Source organism: Ornithorhynchus anatinus, chromosome 2 (genome assembly GCF_004115215.2).
Source record: "Ornithorhynchus anatinus isolate Pmale09 chromosome 2, mOrnAna1.pri.v4, whole genome shotgun sequence".
NCBI classification, from domain to species: Eukaryota; Metazoa; Chordata; class Mammalia; order Monotremata; family Ornithorhynchidae; genus Ornithorhynchus; species Ornithorhynchus anatinus.
Window position 1 is genome coordinate 141,048,720 of NC_041729.1, and position 18,829 is coordinate 141,067,548.

At 55.4% G+C, this 18,829-nt stretch overlaps 1 protein-coding gene across 1 annotated transcript; it reads right to left on the reverse strand.

The window, feature by feature from the left end:
- Positions 1 to 5,997: 5,997 nt before the first annotated feature.
- STARD10 (StAR related lipid transfer domain containing 10) lies at positions 5,998 to 18,412 on the reverse strand. The gene is made up of 7 exons (XM_029048595.2): positions 18,080 to 18,412; positions 16,161 to 16,440; positions 8,241 to 8,388; positions 7,868 to 7,971; positions 7,583 to 7,700; positions 6,738 to 6,790; positions 5,998 to 6,536 (listed from the first exon to the last, which is right to left on the reverse strand). The coding sequence occupies exons 2-7, from the start codon at positions 16,362 to 16,364 to the stop codon at positions 6,291 to 6,293; spliced, it is 873 nt and encodes a 290-aa protein (XP_028904428.1). The 5' UTR covers positions 16,365 to 16,440; positions 18,080 to 18,412; the 3' UTR covers positions 5,998 to 6,290.
- Between the last annotated feature and the right edge of the window lie 417 nt (positions 18,413 to 18,829).

Consider the following 18,829-nt stretch of genomic DNA (forward strand, 5'->3'; position numbering starts at 1 on the left):
ATGCCAGGGGAGGGGCACTGCCCTGAAGGCAGGAGAGGGGAGCCGGGCAGGCCTGGGCAGGGCAGGCCTGGGCAGGACGGGGCGCCGCTGGAGTTGCAGCTTGGACAGGTGGGCGGGAAAGGGGCCGAAGCTGACTGGGGGCATTTTGGGGGGTCTTAATAATAATAATAATATTTGTTAAGCGCTTACTATGTGCCGGGCACCGTACTAAGCGCTGGAGTGGATACAAGCAAATCGGTCTGGACACAGTCCCCGCCCCACATAGGGCTCACAGTCTCAATGCCCATTTTACAGATGAGGTCGTTGAGGCCTAGTGAAATGACTTGCCCAAGGTCACACAGGGTCATCTAACAGTCGGTAGGTCGACTGGTTTCCACCGCTTCTTCCCCACCCCTCGCCCCAGCACAAGCAAGGGAGGGCATCCCCGCAACTGAAATGACTTCCTGGCCAGCCCCCCACCTCTGAAGCAAACACTGCCGGGCCCCGGAAGCGGGGCACGTGGGTCCTCAAGGGAGGGGGGAGAGAGAGAGTGTGTGTGTGTGTGTGTGTGTGTGTTTGTGTGTGTCTTTATGTGTATGGTGGTGGTGGGGTCCAGATCCCAAATTTCATTCAGTAGTATTTACTGAGCATTTATGTGCAGAGCACTGTACTAAGTGCTTGGAATTTATAATTCGGCAACAGAGTCCCTGCCCAATAACTGGCTTACAGTCCAAACTTCTTCTTTCCCAGCCCCTAGCTCCCCTGGGAACTGGGAGGATTTAGCTGGGGAAGGGAAGAAGAAGGGGGATAGGGAATGTACTCCGAGACCTACACAGCAGCCAGAGGGACTAAGGTTATCCTAAAGAAGAAACTTAGGATCCTTATCCTAAGGACTAAGGTAGAAACATGCTGATGGTTGCCAGGCACTAGAGGGGTGAGTAGATCAGGTGGGAACTTTAAAGGAAGGGGTGAGATTTGAGTGGTTCCCAGTGTACCCTGGGGGGAAGATTGCTCTCTGACCTGACCCAATTGCTTTTTTTCTTATGGTATTTGTTAAGCACTAACTATGTGCCAGGCACTGTAGTAAGCCCTGAGGTAGATACAGACTCATTCATTCAATAGTATTTATTGAGCGCTTACTATGTGCAGAGCACTGTACTAAACGCTTGGAATGTACAGTTCGGCAACAGACAGAGACAATCCCTGCCCAATGATGTTACAGTCTAATCGGGGGAGACAAATCAGGTTGAACACAGTCCCTGTCCCTCATAGAGGTCACAGTCATAATCCCCATTTTACAGGTGAGGTAATTGAGACAAGTGGGGTGGAGACAGGATTGGAACCCAGGTCTTTCTGACTTCCCAGACCTGTGCGCTATCCACTAGGCAATGCTGCATCTCCTCTGCATTCTCTTTCTCCAGTTCCCTGCTGGTTCATTCACTTAGTCATCCAGTGGTAATAATAATGGCATTTGTTAAGCGCTTACTATGTGCAAAGCATTGTTCTAAGCGGTGGGGAGGATACAAGGTGATCGGGTTGTCCCACGTGGGGCTCACAGTCTTAATGCACATTTTACAGATGAGGCAAATTAGGCACAGAGAAGTTAAGTGATGCTCAAATCCATACAGCTGACAAGCAGGGGAGCCAGGATTTGAACCCATGATCTCTGACTCCCCAGCCCATGATCTTTTCACTGAGCCACGCTACTCTTGTCTTCTGTGCCTGCCGGGTGAGTCCGACCCATCAGAGGCAGAGGCATGACCCAGATGACTTGGTCCCTGCACACTTTGCTCCTCTAATGCTGACCTTCTCACTGTACCTCAATCTCATCTATAGCTCCACTGACCTCTCGCCCACATCCTGCCTCTGGCCTGGAACGCCCTCCCTTCTCATATCCAAGAGATAATGACTCTCCCATCTTGAAAGCCTTATTGAAGGCCCATCTCCTCCAAGAGGCCTTCCTTGACTTAAGCCCTCTTTTCCTCTTCTCCCACTCCCTTCTTCATCACCCTGACTTGCTCACTTTATTCATTCCTCACCCCCGCAGCCCCACAGCACTTATGTCCACATCTGTCATTTATTGATTTCTATTAATGTCTGTCTCTCCCTCTAATAATAATAATAATGTGACATTTGTTAAACGCTTACTATGGGCAAAGGACTGTTCTAAGTGCTGGAGAAGATACAGGGTAATCAGGTTGTCCTACGTGAGCTCACAGTCTTAATCCCCATTTTACAGATGAGGTAACTCAGGCACAGAGAAGTGAAGTGACTTGCCCACAGTCACCCAGCTGACAAGTGGCAGAGCCAGCATTCGAACCCATGACCTCTGACTCCCAAGCCCGGGATCTTTCCACTGAGCCATGCTGCTTCCGTAAGCTCGTTGTGAGCAGGGAATGGTTTATTGTTATTGTACTCTCCCAAGCGCGTAGTCCACTGCTCTGCACACAGTAAGAGCTCAGTAAATACGCCTGACAAGAGAAGCAGCATGGTGTAGAGGATAGAGCATGGGCCTGGGAGCCAGAAGGTCGTGGGTTCTAATCCTGACTCAGCAACTTGTCTGCTGGATGATCTTGGGCAAGACTCTTCACTTTTCTGGTTCTCTGTTACTTCATCTGTAAAATGGGTTTGAGTTTGTGAGTCCCACGTGGAAGGAGGGATTGTGTCCAACCTGATTTGCTCGTATCCACCCCAGCATTTAGTACAGGGCCTAGCACAAATACCATTATTATTATTGTTGTTAATAAAACTGACCCACCGACCAAAGTAGTCAGGAGACTGGTCCAGGGTGCAGCTTGAGCCCACTGAGGACTCTTACTCTTTCTAGGCTATTTTATTATTCTAATTACACTATCTACGCCACTCTGCTGCCTGGATGATTTTTCTAAAAAAATTTAATACCTGTCTCCCCACTCCTCAAGAACCTCCAGTGATTGCCCATTCACCTCCTCATCAAATGATGATGGTGAGGATAGTATTCATGGCTCAGTGGAAAGAGCCCAGGCTTGGGAGTCAGAGGTCATGGGTTCGAATCTCAAATCCGCCACTTGTCAGCTGTATGACTGTAGGCAAGTCACTTCACTTCTCTGTGCCTCAGTTACCTCATCTCTAAAATGAGGATTAACTGTGAGCCTCACATGGGACAACCTGATTACCCTGTAACTACCCCAGTGCTTAGAACAGTGCTCTGCACATAGTAAGCACTTAACAAATATCGACATTATTATTAATCCCCATTTTACAGATGAGGTAACTGAGGCACAGAGAAGTTAAGTGACTTGCCCAAAGTCATACAGCTGTTAGGTGGCAGAGCTGGGATTGAACTTTTAACTGTTGGCTGTAAAGCACTCAATCATCTGTCCCTTCCTACCTTATCTCCCTGATTTCCTCCTCCTCCTACTACTACTAATAATGGTATTTATTAAGTGCTTAGAGTTTTCCAGGCGCTGTACTAAGCGCTGGGGTGGATACGAGCATAATGGATTGGACACAGCCCTTGTCTACTTGTCTTGATGCCTGTCTACTTCTTTTGTTTTGTTGTCTGTCTCCCCCCTTTTAGACTGCAAGCCCGTTGTTGGGAAGGGATTGTCTCTATCTGTTGCCGAATTGTACTTTCCAAGCGCTTGGTACAGTGCTCTGCACTCAGTAAGCGCTCAATAAATATGATGGAATGAATGAATTATGAGAAGCAGTGTGGTTCAGTGGAAAGAGCACGGGCATGGGAGTCAGAAGTCATAGGTTCAAATTCCGGTTCACCCTCTTGTCAGCTGTGTGACCTTGGGCAAGTCACTTAATAATAATAATATTGATATTTATTAAGCGCTTACTATGTGCAGAGCACTGTTCTACGCACTGGGGTATACAGGGTAAGGAGGTTGTCCCACATGAGGCTCAGAGTCTTAATCCCCATTTTACAGATGAGGGAACTGAGGCACAGAGCAGTGAAGTGACTTGCCCACAGTCACACAGCTGCCAAGTGGCAGAGCTGGGATTGGAACCCATGGCCTCTGACTCCCAAGCCCGGGATCTTTCCACTGAGCCACGCTGCCTCTTCTCTGTGCCTCAGTTATCTCATCTGTAAAATGGGGATTAAGACTGTGAGCCCCACGTGGGACCACCCGACCACCCGAGCGCTCAGAACAGTGCTTGGCACAGAGTAAGCGCTTAACAAATATCATTATTATTAATGAATGACAAGAGTCCAGTGGAGCACCAGGGGGCGCCCTAAGACCGCAGGAAGCCAAGCATTGGGGGGCCAGAGATTCGTGGCCGCCGAGTGACTTTCTCTTGAGAAATCCCTCCTAAACCTCCACCCCTCCAGCCTGAATCCCAAGCCCTCTGAGCCCCGGACCTCTGCTGCACGCTACCTGGAAATAATTGGCAGAGCCGTGAAAGGGAGGTGGGGTGCAGGTACGGGACGAGGAGGATTAGGGGTCTCCCAGGCTCTTTCAGCTGGAGGAAGCAGAAGGCTTCAGGCTGCTGGGTGGGCGAGGGGAGGGCCACAGATCCAAAGAGGCTGGGCCCTGGCCGAATGGCAGACCCTGGACCCTCGGTTTAGGGGGGGCCTCTAGAGCAAACATGGAGGTGAACCAGCGCCCCGAATCCCCCCGGGATGGTTGGCCAGGAGAGAAGGGCACCAAGGTGCTCTGGGGGTGGAAATGGGTCTCCGGGCTGCTGGATGACAGGATGAACCACAGCACAACGGCGTGGAGGCAGCGGTCCCCATCTTCGGCCCAGGTCTTAGCCCTGGTCTGCTGCCCCGTACCCGAGTGTTCATCCGGGTAGGTGGGCAATGCCATGAAAGAGTCCTGTGTCTCTTGCTTCTTCTGTTCCTCCCCCAGCAGCTCCCCTCCCAGACCCAGGGCCCCTCCTGAAGCCCCCCCTCCGCCAGAACCCCCTCCATTCAGGCTTTGGCCCACCCAGCAGGCCTCCCCTTCACAGGTCTGTCCTCCAGCAGCAGGCTCTGTGCCCCTTCAAAGGCTGAGCCCACTATAGCAGGCCTTCCCCTTATAGACCAGGGTCCCTCCCAGCAGCCCCCATGCCCAAGCCGACCCCTTAGCACAGGACCAGGCTCACGGCCCCCCCCCCCAATTTAGGCCCTCCCTTCACATGCCTAGTCCCCCCATCCCCCAGCAGACCCTCCCCTCCCAGACCCCTCCCCCACAACAGGCCCCCCTCACAGGACTGGTCCCCTCCCCAGCAGGCCCTTTCTCACAGGCCCAGTCCCATCCCATCACAGGCCCAGCCCCCCACCCCTAGGCCCTTCCTCACAGGGCTGATCCCTTCTCAAAGGCCCAACCCCCCAACAGGCCTACCCCCTCCCATAGACCGAGGCCCGCTCCTCCAGGACCCCAGTAGACCCCTCTGACAGACCCTCCCCTCACAGGCCTGGGCCCCTTCCAGTAGACCCATTCTGATAGACCCACAGCATTCCCCTCCCTCACACGTCCCTGTAATCTGTCTCAACGCTGACCACGTCATGCCTCCGGCCTGGAATGCCCTCCCTCCTCATATCCGACAAACCATTACTCTCCACACCTAATCATTACTCTCACCACCTTCAAAGCTTTATTGAAGGCATATCTCCTCCAAGAGGCCTTCCCTGACTAAGCCCTCTTTTCCTCTTCTCCCACTCCCTTCTGCATCACCCTTTATTCATTCCCTTCCTAGCCCCACAGCACTTATTTCTATATCAGTAATTTACATATATTCAGGTCTGTCTGACCCTCTAGACTGTAAGCTCATGGTGGGCAGGGAATGCACCTGTTTATTGTTATATTGTACTCTCCCTAGTGCTTACTACAGTGCCCGGCCCACAATAAGTGTTTAATAAATATTATTGGCTGACTGAGATCCTGGCCCTCCCCTCCCTCAGCAGGTCCTCCCTTCATAGGCCTGGATCCCACCTAGCAACTCCTCTCCCTCTCCCCCGCCCCGCTCCCCCACTTTAGAGGCTGAGCTGTCAGTGCAAGGCTGGGGGAGGGGAAGGAAAGATGGAGGGACGGATGGACCGAGGGGTGTGGACGGGCCAACGGCTCAGAGGTTTATTCGGGGCTTTCCCAGGTCCAGGTGCAGGCACTTCCTCCCCGCATTTTTCTCGCGTGGACCCGGAAATGCCAGGCCCGGGGATGGGGTGGCCTGGAGGGCCCCCCAGGGGTCTCCTCTCTCGCCCCCCTCCTTCCCTCCCACTGGTCCTGCCCCGCTGCCCCTATCCGGGTCCCCACGGCACCCCCGGTCAGTGATGCCCTCCCCAGCAAGGGCTGCTTTGGCCCTCCACCCCCAAGAAGGGGGCAGGCCGGGAGCGGGGCGGCTCAATTGACGGAGTCCTCGTCGCTGCCCTCGGCGGCGCGGCCCTCTCCCCCACGCTCCTCGCGGCCCTCGGCCAGGCCGCTCTCGTCGATGTTCTCCAGGGAGTCCGCGTGCTGCACGGCCAACGCCGACAGGGGCAGACTGGGCAGGGGGCTCTGCTCCGGGTGCAGCCACGGTTTAAAGTGCGGCCGGTGCTTCTCCTTCCACGACGGGTACTTCACGCCGGCTTTGTACATCTTCTTCATGGCCTAAAGGGAGAGGAGGACAAGGAGGGGAACGGGCAAGGACTCTGCACCCATGGTCCCAGGCACTGCCCCTCTCTGCCCGCGGCCCATCCCCCCATCCCATCCCCCTCCCCTTGCACCTAGAGCCCCTCTCTCATTTCTGCCCCCGAAACACTCCTCCCCATGCTTGCTACCCGCCTAAACCACGACCCGCGAATCGCTGACCTTGGGTGCCAGAAACTGGGACGATTTGTTGACCACCCATCTGGGCAAGGAACCTGGCCAGGGAGGGAAGGGGAAGAGGAGAACAGGGGCAGGAGTCAGTTGGGGATGGGGGGGAAACTGTTCCCGCCTGCCCTCTCCCCTAAAGACCGGCAGGCACCAGCTGGGCCCGGGGCTCCCTTCTCTTACAGTACCCGCAGGGTGCAACCCCCAAGCTTTTATTTTTTATGGGATTTGTTAAGCATTTACTATGCATCAAGAACTGTTCTAAGCACTCGGGTAGATACAAGTTAATCAGGCTAGATACAGTCCCTATCCCACCACATGGGGCTCACAGTCTAAGTAGGAGGGAAACTATTGAACGTCTATGTTGCATTTGAGGAAACAGGCACAGAGAAGTGACTTGCCCAAGGTGACACAGCAGGCAAGTGGCAGAACTGGGATTAGTACCCAGGTCCACTGACTCGGAGGCCCGTCCTTTTTCCACCAGGCTGCACTGCTCCAACCTGAAAAGCAGCCACCCCTATTTCCAGAAATATTCTAGGTTGGTGGGGGATGGATAGGCCACGAGGCCTTTTTTTTAATGATAACTGTGAAGCACTTACTATGTGCCAGGCACTATACTAAGCGCTGGGGAGGATACCTAGCTAATCATGTTGGACACAGTCCTTATCCCACATAGGGCTCACAATCTTAATCCCCATTTTACAGATGAGGTAACTGAAGCACAGACAAATTAAGTGACTTGCCCAAGATCACATAGCAGACAAGTGGCTTGTCCAGGGGAGTGGCCTACCTGGGTTCTCGGGGGCCTGGGACCTTTATCGGGGGTGGGGGTGGGGGTTCACCTTTGGGGTCCACCTGTGCCAGGTAGGTGATGGTGCAGCTCCGGCCCCCCGTGCTCTGGATCAAGTAACCCGTCTGGATGGACACCGCTCGGACCAGGTCCTTCCGCGGAGGGTATTTCTGGAGGAGGGAGGGAAGGAGAAGGGAGCCACGATGACACGGAACTGGAGAGGTCAGGGCCGATTTCCTCGGGGAGCCGTGGCAGGTGGTGCAGTAGGAGGGACTCGGGTTAGACTGAAGGAGGGCGGACGCCACCCTCCCCAACCCCCACGGCCGGCCCCACTCACAGGGTGCTTGACCGAGTAGTTCATGATGATGTAATCGGGCCCCATGGGCAGCCAGGAGCGCAGGGTGATCACGTCACGGTTCTTGAGGGGTTTGGGGCACCTCCCTGGGGGCGGGAGAGGAAGCAGAGGGGGACACAAAGCAGCAGCTTGATCAGTCCTGAGCCCCCTCGGCCCCAGCCCCCCCAACCCCGAGACCTGTCGGCGCAGAGGCGGAGCAGGGGTGTCGGTTTGGGGACTGGGGGGCCAGGGAGGAAGGAGAGAAAGCAGGGGTGGGGGTTGCTGGGGAGGGGGCAGCACCAGGGTTGAAGTGAGGGGGAGGCGGGTGACGCTGACTGCAGGCCGCAGAGCCCTCGGGCCCGGCCGGTCGCCTTACACGAGTAGTAGCCAACGTCGGCGTTGACCGTGAGCCGGGCGATGTCGAAGGTCTCGATGACGTTCGTGTCCCATTTCCGACGATAATCGGTGTCGTGGAGAACATCGTACAGCGTTTCGGCCGCCACGTCCGCGCATTCCATCCGGCACTGGGGAACGGGCCACGGGCCTGGGTCAGCACCAAGAATCTCCATCTCCCCCTCTAGATTGTAAGCTCCTTGTGGGCAGGGAACGTGTCTACCAACACTGTTGTACTATACTCTGCCGAGTGCTTAGTACAATGCTCTGCACACAGAACTGCTCGATAAATACCACTGACTGACCAAACATTTTGTATTACTCTTCCAAGTGCTTAGTACCATGGTCTGCACACAGAGGTGTTCAATAAATACCAGATTGACTCGACTGTTGTACTGTACTCTCCCAAGTGCTTAGTACAGTGCTCGGCACACAAAACTGCTCAATAAATACCACTGATTGACTCAACACTGTTGTAGTGTATTCTCCCAAGTGGTTAGTAATAATAATGATGGTATTTGTTAAGCGCTTACTATGTGCCAAGCACTGTTCTAAGCACTGGGATAGATACAAGGTAATCAGGTTGTCCCACGTTGGGCTCACAGTCATTTACAGATGAGGTAACTGAGGCACAGTGAAGTTAAGTGACTTGCCCGAAGTTACAAATGATATATGATAGAGCCAGGATTAGAACCCATGACCTCTGACTCTCAAACCCGTGCTCTTTCCACTAAGCCATGCTGCTTCCCTAAGAGTACTGTGTTCTGCACAGTAACTGACCAAACACTTTGTATTACTCTTCCAAGTGCTTAGTACCATGCTCTGCACACAGAGGTGCTCAATAAATACCATTGATTGGCTCAACACTATTGCACTGTACTCTCCCAAGCACTTAGCACAGTGTTCTGCACATAGAACTGCTCAATAAATACCACTGATTGGCTCAACATTCTTGTAATGTACTCTCCAAGCACTTAGCATTGTGCTCTGCACCTTGAAGTGCTAAATAAATTCATTCATTCAATCCTATCTACTGAGTACTTACTGTGTGCAGAGCACTGAATAAATATCTCTCTTTCTACCACCCACCCCGCACGCTCCGCTCCTCTGCCGCCCACCTCGTCACCGTCCCTCGGTCTCGCCTATCCCGCCGTCGACCCCCGGGTCACGCCCTCCCTCCTCACCTCCGCCAAACTGATTCTCTTTCCCTCTGCAAAACCCTACTTAAAACTCACCTCCTCCAAGAGGTGAGACTGAGCTCCTCTTCTCCCTCTACTCCCTCTGCCATCCCCCCTTGACCTCTCCGCAGCTAAACCCTCTTTTTCCCCTTTTCCCTCTGCTCCTCCACCTCTCCCTTCCCATCCCCGCAGCACTGTACTTGTCCGCTCAACTGTATATATTTTCATTACCCTATTTATTTTGTTAATGAATTGTACATCGCCTCGATTCTATTTAGTTGCCATTGTTTTTACGAGATGTTCTTCCCCTCGACTCTATTTATCGCCATTGTTCTTGTCTGTCCGTCTCCCCCGATTAGACTGTAAGCCCGTCAGACGGCAGGGACTGTCTCTATCTGTTGCCGACTTGTTCATCCCAAGCGCTTAGTACAGTGCTCTGCACATAGTAAGCGCTCAATAAATACTATTGAATGAATATCACTGATGGACTGAGATCCCGGCTCTGCCACTTGTCAGCTGTGTGACTGTGGGCAAGTTACTTCACTTCTCTGTGCTTCAGTTCCCTCATCTGTAAAATGGGGATGGAGACTGTGAGCCCCACGTGGGACAACCTGATTCCCCTGTGTCTACCCCAGCGCTTAGAACAGTGCTCGGCACATAGTAAGCACTTAACAAATATCAACATTATTATAATAATCTAGGGCTCAGTATTCACCAAAAATTCTCAAGCTTGTTGTGGGCAGGGAATGAATCTACTCACTGTGTTGTATTGTACTCTCCCAAATGCTTAGTAAAGTGCTCCGCACACAGTAAGCACTTAATAAATACCATTGAATGAGAGCCATGACCGGCAGGGTGGGAGGGAGGGGTCTGGGACCCCCGCCATCCAGCCAAAAATCCCGTAAGTCCAGAGCTAGAAAGGAACCAGAAGCCATCTTGTCCATCCCCCTGCCTCCTGCCAGGGGAGTTGGACTGACCTAGATTCTGTAAAATGAGGATGAAGAATGTGAGCCCTTTATGGATTTGCTTATATCCACCCCAGTGCTTAGTATAGAGCCTGGCACATAGTAAGCCCTTAACAAATAATATAATTAGTATTATTATTACCCCTCTCGGCTCATCCTGCCCCCTGCCTAGGCCGTGCCGATTCCATGACAGGTGGCCAAGTCCTCCCTGAGCCCGACGCGGATCTCCCCTGTTCCCTAAGGAGCCGCGGGGAAACCGGAGGAGACGAGGAATTTGGATATATGTGGGCAAAGAAACCAATGATTTGAAACTCTGGGAGGCCCGTCCGTCGCCCGTCCCCTTCCTTCCCCCCTGAGCCTGCCCCCTGCGCTCACACAACACGGGGGCGGACAGCTGTTGTCAGAAAGCTGGGAAGTTGCGGAGGTGGGTGTGCATGTGTGTGTATGTACATGCACCTGTCCGTGGGTCCTTCTATGTCTGTGTGTGATTGTGTGCATAGATGTGAATGTGTGCCCTTAATGTGTGCGAGTGTGTGTGTAGTTGGTAGGTGTGGGTGCCTGTGTGAGAGCTCATGTGTTTGTGTACCTCCCTTCTGCATCACCCTGACTTGCTCCCTTTGCTCTTCCCCTCTTCCCCGCCCCACAGCACTTATCTGTATATATCTGTAATTTTATTTATTTCTACTGCTGTCTGTTTATTTGCACTGATGTCTGTCTCCCCCCTTCTAGGCTGTGAGCTCGTTGTGGGCAGGGATTGTTCCTCTTTGTTGCTGTACTGTTCTTTCCCAAGTGCTTAATACAGTGCTCTGCACACAGTAAGTGCTCAATAAATATGACTGACAATGAATGAATGAATGAAAGGGGTGGCTAGGGCAGGATGGGGAGGTGGGGGTGACCAGGACAGGAAGGAGGGCGATGATAAGGCCGGGGAAAAGAGTGGAAACGGAAGGAGGGCCTTTCCAGGTTTGATCTGCTCCGTCTACTTGCTGGCAGCCGGACCTCAGGAAACGTCCGTCCACCCACACAGGTTAGCCTCATGCGGGCTGTGGGGGTGGGTCCCTGGCCGCCTCCACCCGACCCGTCCCCATCCGAGGAGACACCCGGTCTGCCAGGCCGCAACTGGCACACACGCAAACACACACAGATCCAGACGTGGATCTGTACACACACAGAAGTGCATAGTTATCCACACAGGCCCACTCACACTCTGTCAGCTTGGCTAGAGGCTAGGTCGGGCGCGGGCAGCCCTGGAAGCTGCAGGGGAAGTGGGGAGCCGGTGTGGTCTGGAGAAGGTGCGACGGAGGGAGGATGGACTCACTGTCTGGGGGACGGTGACCGCTGGTCTCCGTCGCCTCCACGGGGGAGCCAAGATCAGAACCACAGCAGGAGGGATTTAAGTTAGACAACAGCTTTCCTGACCGTGACGACTGTGAGAAGTTGGGAGCCAAGGAGTGGGTGGGTCTGGCCTGGCTCACCTCACCCTCTCCTCCGAGCAGCCCACTCAACCTGCACATGCATTAACCCCAGACTTAGGGTGGCAGAGGCCAGATCATTCCCCTTCCACCCCTCCTGCCGGGAAATGGCTGTGTGGGGCTCAAACTCCAAATCCCTGCACCTGCTCAGAACCAACGGAACCAACCTGCTCAGAAACACCACGCTCAGGCCTGCAAGGTAAGGGTCCAATAGGCTGGCTAGGTTCCAGGTAGGGTGGTGGGTGGTGGGAGGGTCTTTAGTGTGGAGGGAGCTGGGGCAAGCCCTGGTCCCTGGTGTCTAATAATAATAATAATAATTGTGGCATTTGTTAAGCACCTTCTATGTGCCAGGCACTGTTCTAGGGGCTGGGGTGGATACAAAGCAAATCGGGTTGGCCACAGAGGGCTCACAGTCTTAATCCCCATTTTACAGCTGAGGACACGGAGGCCCGTTCATTCATTCAATAGTATTTATTGAGCGCTTACTATGTGCAGAACACTGTATTAAGCACTTGCAATATACAATTCGTCAACAGATAGAGATAATCCCTGCCCAATGACGGGCCCAGATAAGTGAAGTGACTTGCCCAAGGTCACACAGCAGACAAGTGGCACAGCGGAGGTTAGAACCCAGGTACTTCTGACTTCCAGGCCGGTGGTCTGTCCACTAGGCCATGCTGCTTCTCTGTCTGTCATAAGGCCGGTCCTGAGGGGACCCCGAATCTCCCCGCTCTTCCTCCCACACCTCCATCCCCTCCCACCCACCTCCCCCACCCCAATCATGCCTTGCATGCATTGTCTGCTCCATCCGGGGGCAAAGTCTGCTGGCCTGCTCCTGCTCCCGGCCAAACACCGTCACCGCCCCATGCGGCTAGTCCTGGGGTGGAGCCGATGCTACCTGCTCCTCCCCCACCCCCGGCAGAGTGAGGGCTTGTTGCTGGGACCCAGGCTGAACCCACCCTCCAGCCCGGTCTGCCCCCTAGCAGAAAAGGCCACATCTCCAGGGAAGGGGGCCTGGAGAGGGTGAAACTCCCCCATGAAAGGGCCCAGGACACCCCCTTTAGCTGACCCTCCCCATCTTGACCCTTCCCCTCCTTGGGCAAATATTAGTTCAGTAGCCACAGAAGGAAGGAGGGAGGGAGGCAGAAGGGAGCGGTCTGCTCCTCCGCTCAGGGTTGGAGCAGCCTGGGACTCCTTCAAAATGCCCCCCACCCTCTACCCCCAACCCAGCACAAAGGCTGCACAATCGACCAGAGTTGGGCTTGGGGGAAAGGCCAGAGTTGGGCCTCAAGGGCGGGGTGGGCTACTAACCCAGCAGCTTCCTCTTGGGGTGGGGGGCAATGGGGGACAGCGGAACCGGAAGCTGCGGGGTAGGGAGGGGGAAGAACACGTAAGGTTATTTCCTGGCTGAAGCAACATGGGCTACCAGCTGGTCTTGAGCAGGCTGCCTGACCCAAGAACGCAGCTGGCTCTGGGGTAGAGTTTTGTCAGAAACCGAAAGGAGACAGACACCCAAGCCCAAACTTCGGCACTTCACAGAGACACATGGGACACCCCTGACAGAGAGCATCTAGGACTGGGAGAATTTTATGAGCTCAATAGGTCCATACTTCGGCACTTCACAGAGACACATGGGACACCCCTGACAGAGAGCATCTAGGACTGGGAGAATTTTATGAGCTCAATAGGTCCATCCTTCTGCCTCCAGGCTTCTCCACTAATCATGGAGCACTGGGGTAGATACAAAGTAATCAGGTTGGACACAGTCCCTGTCACACATGGGGCTCATAGCCTTCGTCCCCATTCTACAGGTGAGGTAACAGGTATGGAGAAGTGAAGTGACTTGCCCAAGGTCACGCAGCTGACAAGTGGCAGAGCCGGAATTAGAACCCATGTCCTCTGACTCCCAAGCCCATGCTCTTGCCACTAGCCCAGCAGGGAGGCATTTCCACCCAGAGGTACTTTGAGGAGGGGAGGAGAAGGCTTCCCAACTCCCTGTCTCTTGTCCCCATCCTCAGCCAAGAAGCTCTTCCTGCTGTCTAGCCTAAATGTAGACTTTAAGCTCCTTGTGGGCAGGGAACAAAATTACCAACTCTGTTATACTGTACTCTCCCAAGTGCTTAGCAGAGTGCTCTGCACACAGTAAGTACTCAATAAATGCCACTGGTTGATTGATTTTTTCCCCCCGCTATGGTTTTAGGCCATTCCTCTCACTCCGGACTCAGAGAATGGAATATATAAGCATCCTCAGTCTTCCCTTATCCAAAGTTCCCTTCCCCTGCCGCTGGGAAGACGGGGATTGGACCCACAACTCTGTTCAGCGGGGGGAGGGGGTGCCCAAGCAGGGTCAGGGAACGCAAAATTAGGGAAGGAGATGGTCAGAGATGAAAAGATGGGTCCCTGCAGGAAGCCTGGGGTTGTACAATGCCTGGCACATAGTAAGCGCTTAACAAATACCACAATTCGATTCTTCTAATCTAGCTCAGTGGAGGGAGGCCGGATGGATGTCAGATCAGCCAGATGTGCAGGGGGCAGGTGAAGGGCAGAGATCAGCCTTCCCGACACCTCCTCGGCACTGACCTTTCAGCAAGTTTACCTGCTCATGGCACCCGGAATTGCACCCGGATGTAGGGGGGTGGGGGCAGTGGTGACGGTGGAGAGGAGGCTTGGGTCAGCGAAGGGACGGGATGGGGCGGGGCCAGAATAGAGGAAAAAGAGCCAGGAAAAGCCAGTGGTCCAGCCCCTGGTCCTGCCCTCGGCTCCATCTCCTATCTCCATCTCCAAGCGTATCGCCCTACCCCTCTCCACACGGAGGGGCACAAAGATGCATCTGCACACAGACCGTAAAGCGCACACACTCGTAACATGAGCCCTCCAGATTGTCACAGGCAGGAGAGAAAGGAGACCAGTGCCTGCATAATCCAGGCCACAGCAGGCAAGCGGGGGAGGAGGCTCTTTGACTAAATTACCCGAGTAATTGGGTCAATTGTATCTTGCCTCAGAGGTACAGAGGGCCGATGACCCCAAACCCTGCTCCCAGCCCCGAGGACCCTGCTTGACTTCAGGAGATGAAGAAGCAGCCTGCTGGACTGAGGCCTTGGAATCGGCCCCCAGCCCCTCCTCGGCAGCCCCAGAGGGTAGGCACGACTTTCACTAAGGAAACGGGCTGCAGTCATAGCAAGGGAAGATTCAGCTTGGATGTCAGGAAGAACTCCCCAGAAAAGATCTGGTGGTTGGTGGGTTGGGTGGGTTGGTTGGGGGGAGGTGGAGGGTGAAGTGAAATCTCTTTCCCCTCAGGCCCAGTCTGAAGGAGACAAGGTGATGGACGGGGACACTCAGTGAAACTTCTCAGTCTGCCCCAGGTCCAACACCACTCAAAGCAGAGGGCGGGGAGTAGCGTGGCCTATGGAAAAAACACAGGCCCGAGTGTCAGAGGACTTGACTTCTAATCCCAACGGGTCTGCTTTGTGACCTTGGGCAAGTCATTTCACTTCTCTATTCCTAATTCCCTCACCTGTAAAATGGGGATTAAGACTGTGAACCCCACGTGGGACATGGACTAGGTCGAACCTGATTAGCTTGTATTTACCTCAGGCCCTAGTATGGTCCCTGACACATAGTAAGTAGTTAAATACTATTTAAAAAAAAAGAAAAGCAAAAGGTTCCCCCCACCCCACCGGTAGGTTGGAAACAGCCGCCTCCTCTCCAGGGATTTGGTGGGACCTTAATTTCGAGCCAAAGTGCTCAGCAGGCTGGTGAGGGGGTGGAAAGCAGGCCTGGAAAGTCATGGAGGGGGTGGTGAGGCAGGATATGCACCCTATAAGAAGGTAGTTACAGCACAGAGGAGCCTGGGAAAGACCTGGACCCAAAGATTTCCCCATCTGGGAGATAGACCTGGGGTGGTGAGGCAGGATATGCACCCTATAAGAAGGTAGTTACAGCACAGAGGAGCCTGGGAAAGACCTGGACCCAAAGATTTCCCCATCTGGGAGATAGACCTGGGGCAGAACAGCAGGGACTGGTGAGGGGCAGTCTCAAGGTGGGGGGAAAGGAAACCCAGAGAGCTGAAGGAGAAACTGAGGTGCCAGGTTGCAGGGTAGACTTAGATGACCTAAGCATAACCTCCCGCTTTAGGGCCAGGAAAGGAGGCAGAGGGCAGAGGGCAGGGAACCGGAGAAGGGGGCAGAAGGTGGGGGAGAGGGGGCTAGAGAAGGGGGTCAGAGGGCGGGGGGTCAGAGGGCAGATCCATCCCCCCCATGGTCTTAATCCATCGCCCCCTAGGTCTTACCTTGATTTTGTGCAGGGCTCGCTCGGGCTCCCCGGCCTGCACCCAGACCCCGAGGCCGGCCTTGCTGTAGCTCAGCACCCAGCCTTCGCCGGCTTCACATTCGGCCCGGAAGCTCTGGAAGTCGTGGTCATCAGGGACCTGGACGCTATCCCGGCCGGACCCGGGCCCGGGGGTAGAGGGGGCACCGGGGCCTGGCGGCTCCATGGGACCCGAGAGGCTTCGGAGCTGGCGGACAGACGCTGCTGCAGGCGGCCGGCACCGGGCCCGCTCCCCCAGGGACCTGAAAGACCGGTTTGGCCATGGGGCGGGGGGGCGAGAGGGACAAGGGGTGGGGCATGGGGCCCCCCCCACCCCCATTCCTCTGGGAGAGCCGAAAGGGCAGGTGGAGTTTCCTTCCCAAAGCCAACCCTCCGTTCCGCCCCCCTGGCACACAGGGACTCTAACAGGAAGGGGAAATGTTTCTGGAGCAGGTGGACACTTGTCCGGGTGGAAGGAAGGATGGGCTCACCTGCTGCCCCGGGAGAGAAGCGGTCACTCACGGTGCGGGGAGAGGGAGAACCGTCGGGGAATGGGGCACAGGCCGCAGAAAGGGAGCACTGCCAGGGGGATGGGGCATGGTCCGGGGAAGAGGGTCAGTCGGTCAGTCGGTCAGTCAGTCATATTGATTGAGCCCGTACTCTGTGCAGAGCACTGTACTAAGCGCTTGAGAGAGTACAATATAACACTGTCGGGGATGGGGCCTGGGCCAGAGAGAAGGAGCACTGGCGGGGGAAGGAGCATGGCCCGGCGAAGAGTGAGTACTCTCAGAGGGGATGGGGCACAGTCCAGGGAAGAGAGAGCACTGTCAGGGGAATGGGACACGGTCTGGGAAAGAGGGAGCTCTGTTGGATGGATGGGACACATTCCAAGGAATATGAAGCAGCGTCTGGGGGAGAGGCATGGTCAGGGAGAGGGAAAATTGTTGGAGGGATGAGCACAGCCCAGGGAAGAGGAAGCACTGTCCGGGAGCGGGGGGGGGGGGTGGGCAATCCAGGGAAGAGGGAGCACTTTTGGGAGGACGAGGCATCTTGCGGGAAGAAGAAGCACTGTTGGGGTAATGGGGCACAGCTTAGGGAAGAGGGAAGACTGTAAGGGAGATGGGGCACGGTTGGGAAGGAGAAACGTTGGAAGGATGAGGTGCAAGTCCAGGGAAGCGGGGCACTGTCCGGGGAATGGGGCATGTCAAGTTAGAGTCAGTGGTATTTACTGAGTGCTTACTGTGTACAAAGCACTGTACTAAGCGCTGGGGGGAGTAGAGTACAACAATAAACAAACACAAACACATTCACTGTTGGGGGTATGAGGCATGAAACATGAGGTTGGGGAAACAGGTGCATCAGTTGGGGACTGGTGCACAGCCTGGGGAGGATGGAGCACTGTCAGGGGCATGGGCACAGTCTGGGGACTAGGGAGCACTGATGGGGGGATGAGGAGTTATCCAAGGAGAGGAAACACTGTTGGGGAGGGCTGTTCAGGGAGAAGGAGCACTTGGGGCACAGTCCAGGGTGAGCACTGATGGAAGGGGGGATGGAGGACAGTCTGGGAAAAGGGAGCAGTGACAGAAGGGGGGACGGAGCACAGTCAGGGGAGAGGGAGCATAGACAGAAGGGGGGACGGAGCACAGTTTGGGGAAAGGGAGCACTAACGCGGGGGGGGGGGATGGAGCACAATCCGGGGAGAGAGAGCACTAACAGAAAGGGGGTCGGAGCACAGTTTGGGGAGAGGGAGCATAGTCCGGGGAGAGGGAGCAATGCCATGGGGGGATGGAGCACAGTCTGGGGAGAGGGAGCACGGAGAGAGGGGGAAGAGGGTTTAGGGAGCGCGGTCGGGGAATCCCCCCACCCCCCTCTGGGGGACTCGCTCCCCCCGACCCCCCTCACCTGCGTCGGAGGCTCCGGCCTGATGGCGCTCCCCCCCACACCCCCGGGCCGGGTCCTGGGTGCGAAACCCGAGGCCTCGGAGGGTCGAGGCCGGGCGCCGGAGGAGAGAAGAGGGGGAGGGGGTGTGGCTATGGGGAGGGGGCGGGGGGCTCGGCTGCCCCGGCCGGAGCCGGACCTCGGTGCCCCGGTGTCCCGGCGTCCGTCTGTCCCGGCGTCCCGGTCCCCCGGTAAGGACAGTCCTCTTGTCCGGTGATTTTCCAGGCTGCGGCGGGGAGAGGCCGCTGAGAGCCACAGCCGGGCCTTCCCCGCAGGGTCCTAGAGACCCACGGCCGGCCAGGGGGCGGGCCCGGGCCCTGGGCTAGACGCCCTCCCGGGCCAAGGCACAAGGGACAAGGGACGAGGACCGGCGGGGGCGACCCGGGCCTGCGGACCCAATAGGGCTGCAGAAACCTCCCCCCTACACACACAACCTCTCTCTCCCCATCCCTCTCCGTGGCCTAGTGGATGGAGCTCAGGCCTGGGACTCAGAGGTCCTGGGTTCTAATCCCCGTCTCCCCCACCCTGTATGTTCTCTGACCTTGGGTGAGACACTTCACTTCTCTGGGCCTCAGTTCCCTCATCTGGACAATGGGGATGGGGACTGGGAGCTCCACGTGGGGCAATCGGATTACCTTGGATTTACCCCAGTCATTACGACAGTGCTTAGCACGTAATAGGCGCCCAACAGATACCATCATGACTATTATTATT

What these genes read in the sequence shown, in the direction of transcription:
- STARD10 (XM_029048595.2), bottom strand. Translation starts at nt 16,364, where the DNA reads ATGGAGCCGCCAGGCCCCGGTGCCCCCTCTACCCCCGGGCCCGGGTCC. An exon ending in GAGCCCTGCACAAAATCAAG is followed by an intron (nt 8,389 to 16,160) that starts GTAAGACCTAGG and finishes CCCGTTCCCCAG; the next exon opens with TGCCGGATGGAATGCGCGGA. An exon ending in ACTACTCGGTCAAGCACCCT is followed by an intron (nt 7,701 to 7,867) that starts GTGAGTGGGGCC and finishes TCCCTCCTCCAG; the next exon opens with AAATACCCTCCGCGGAAGGA.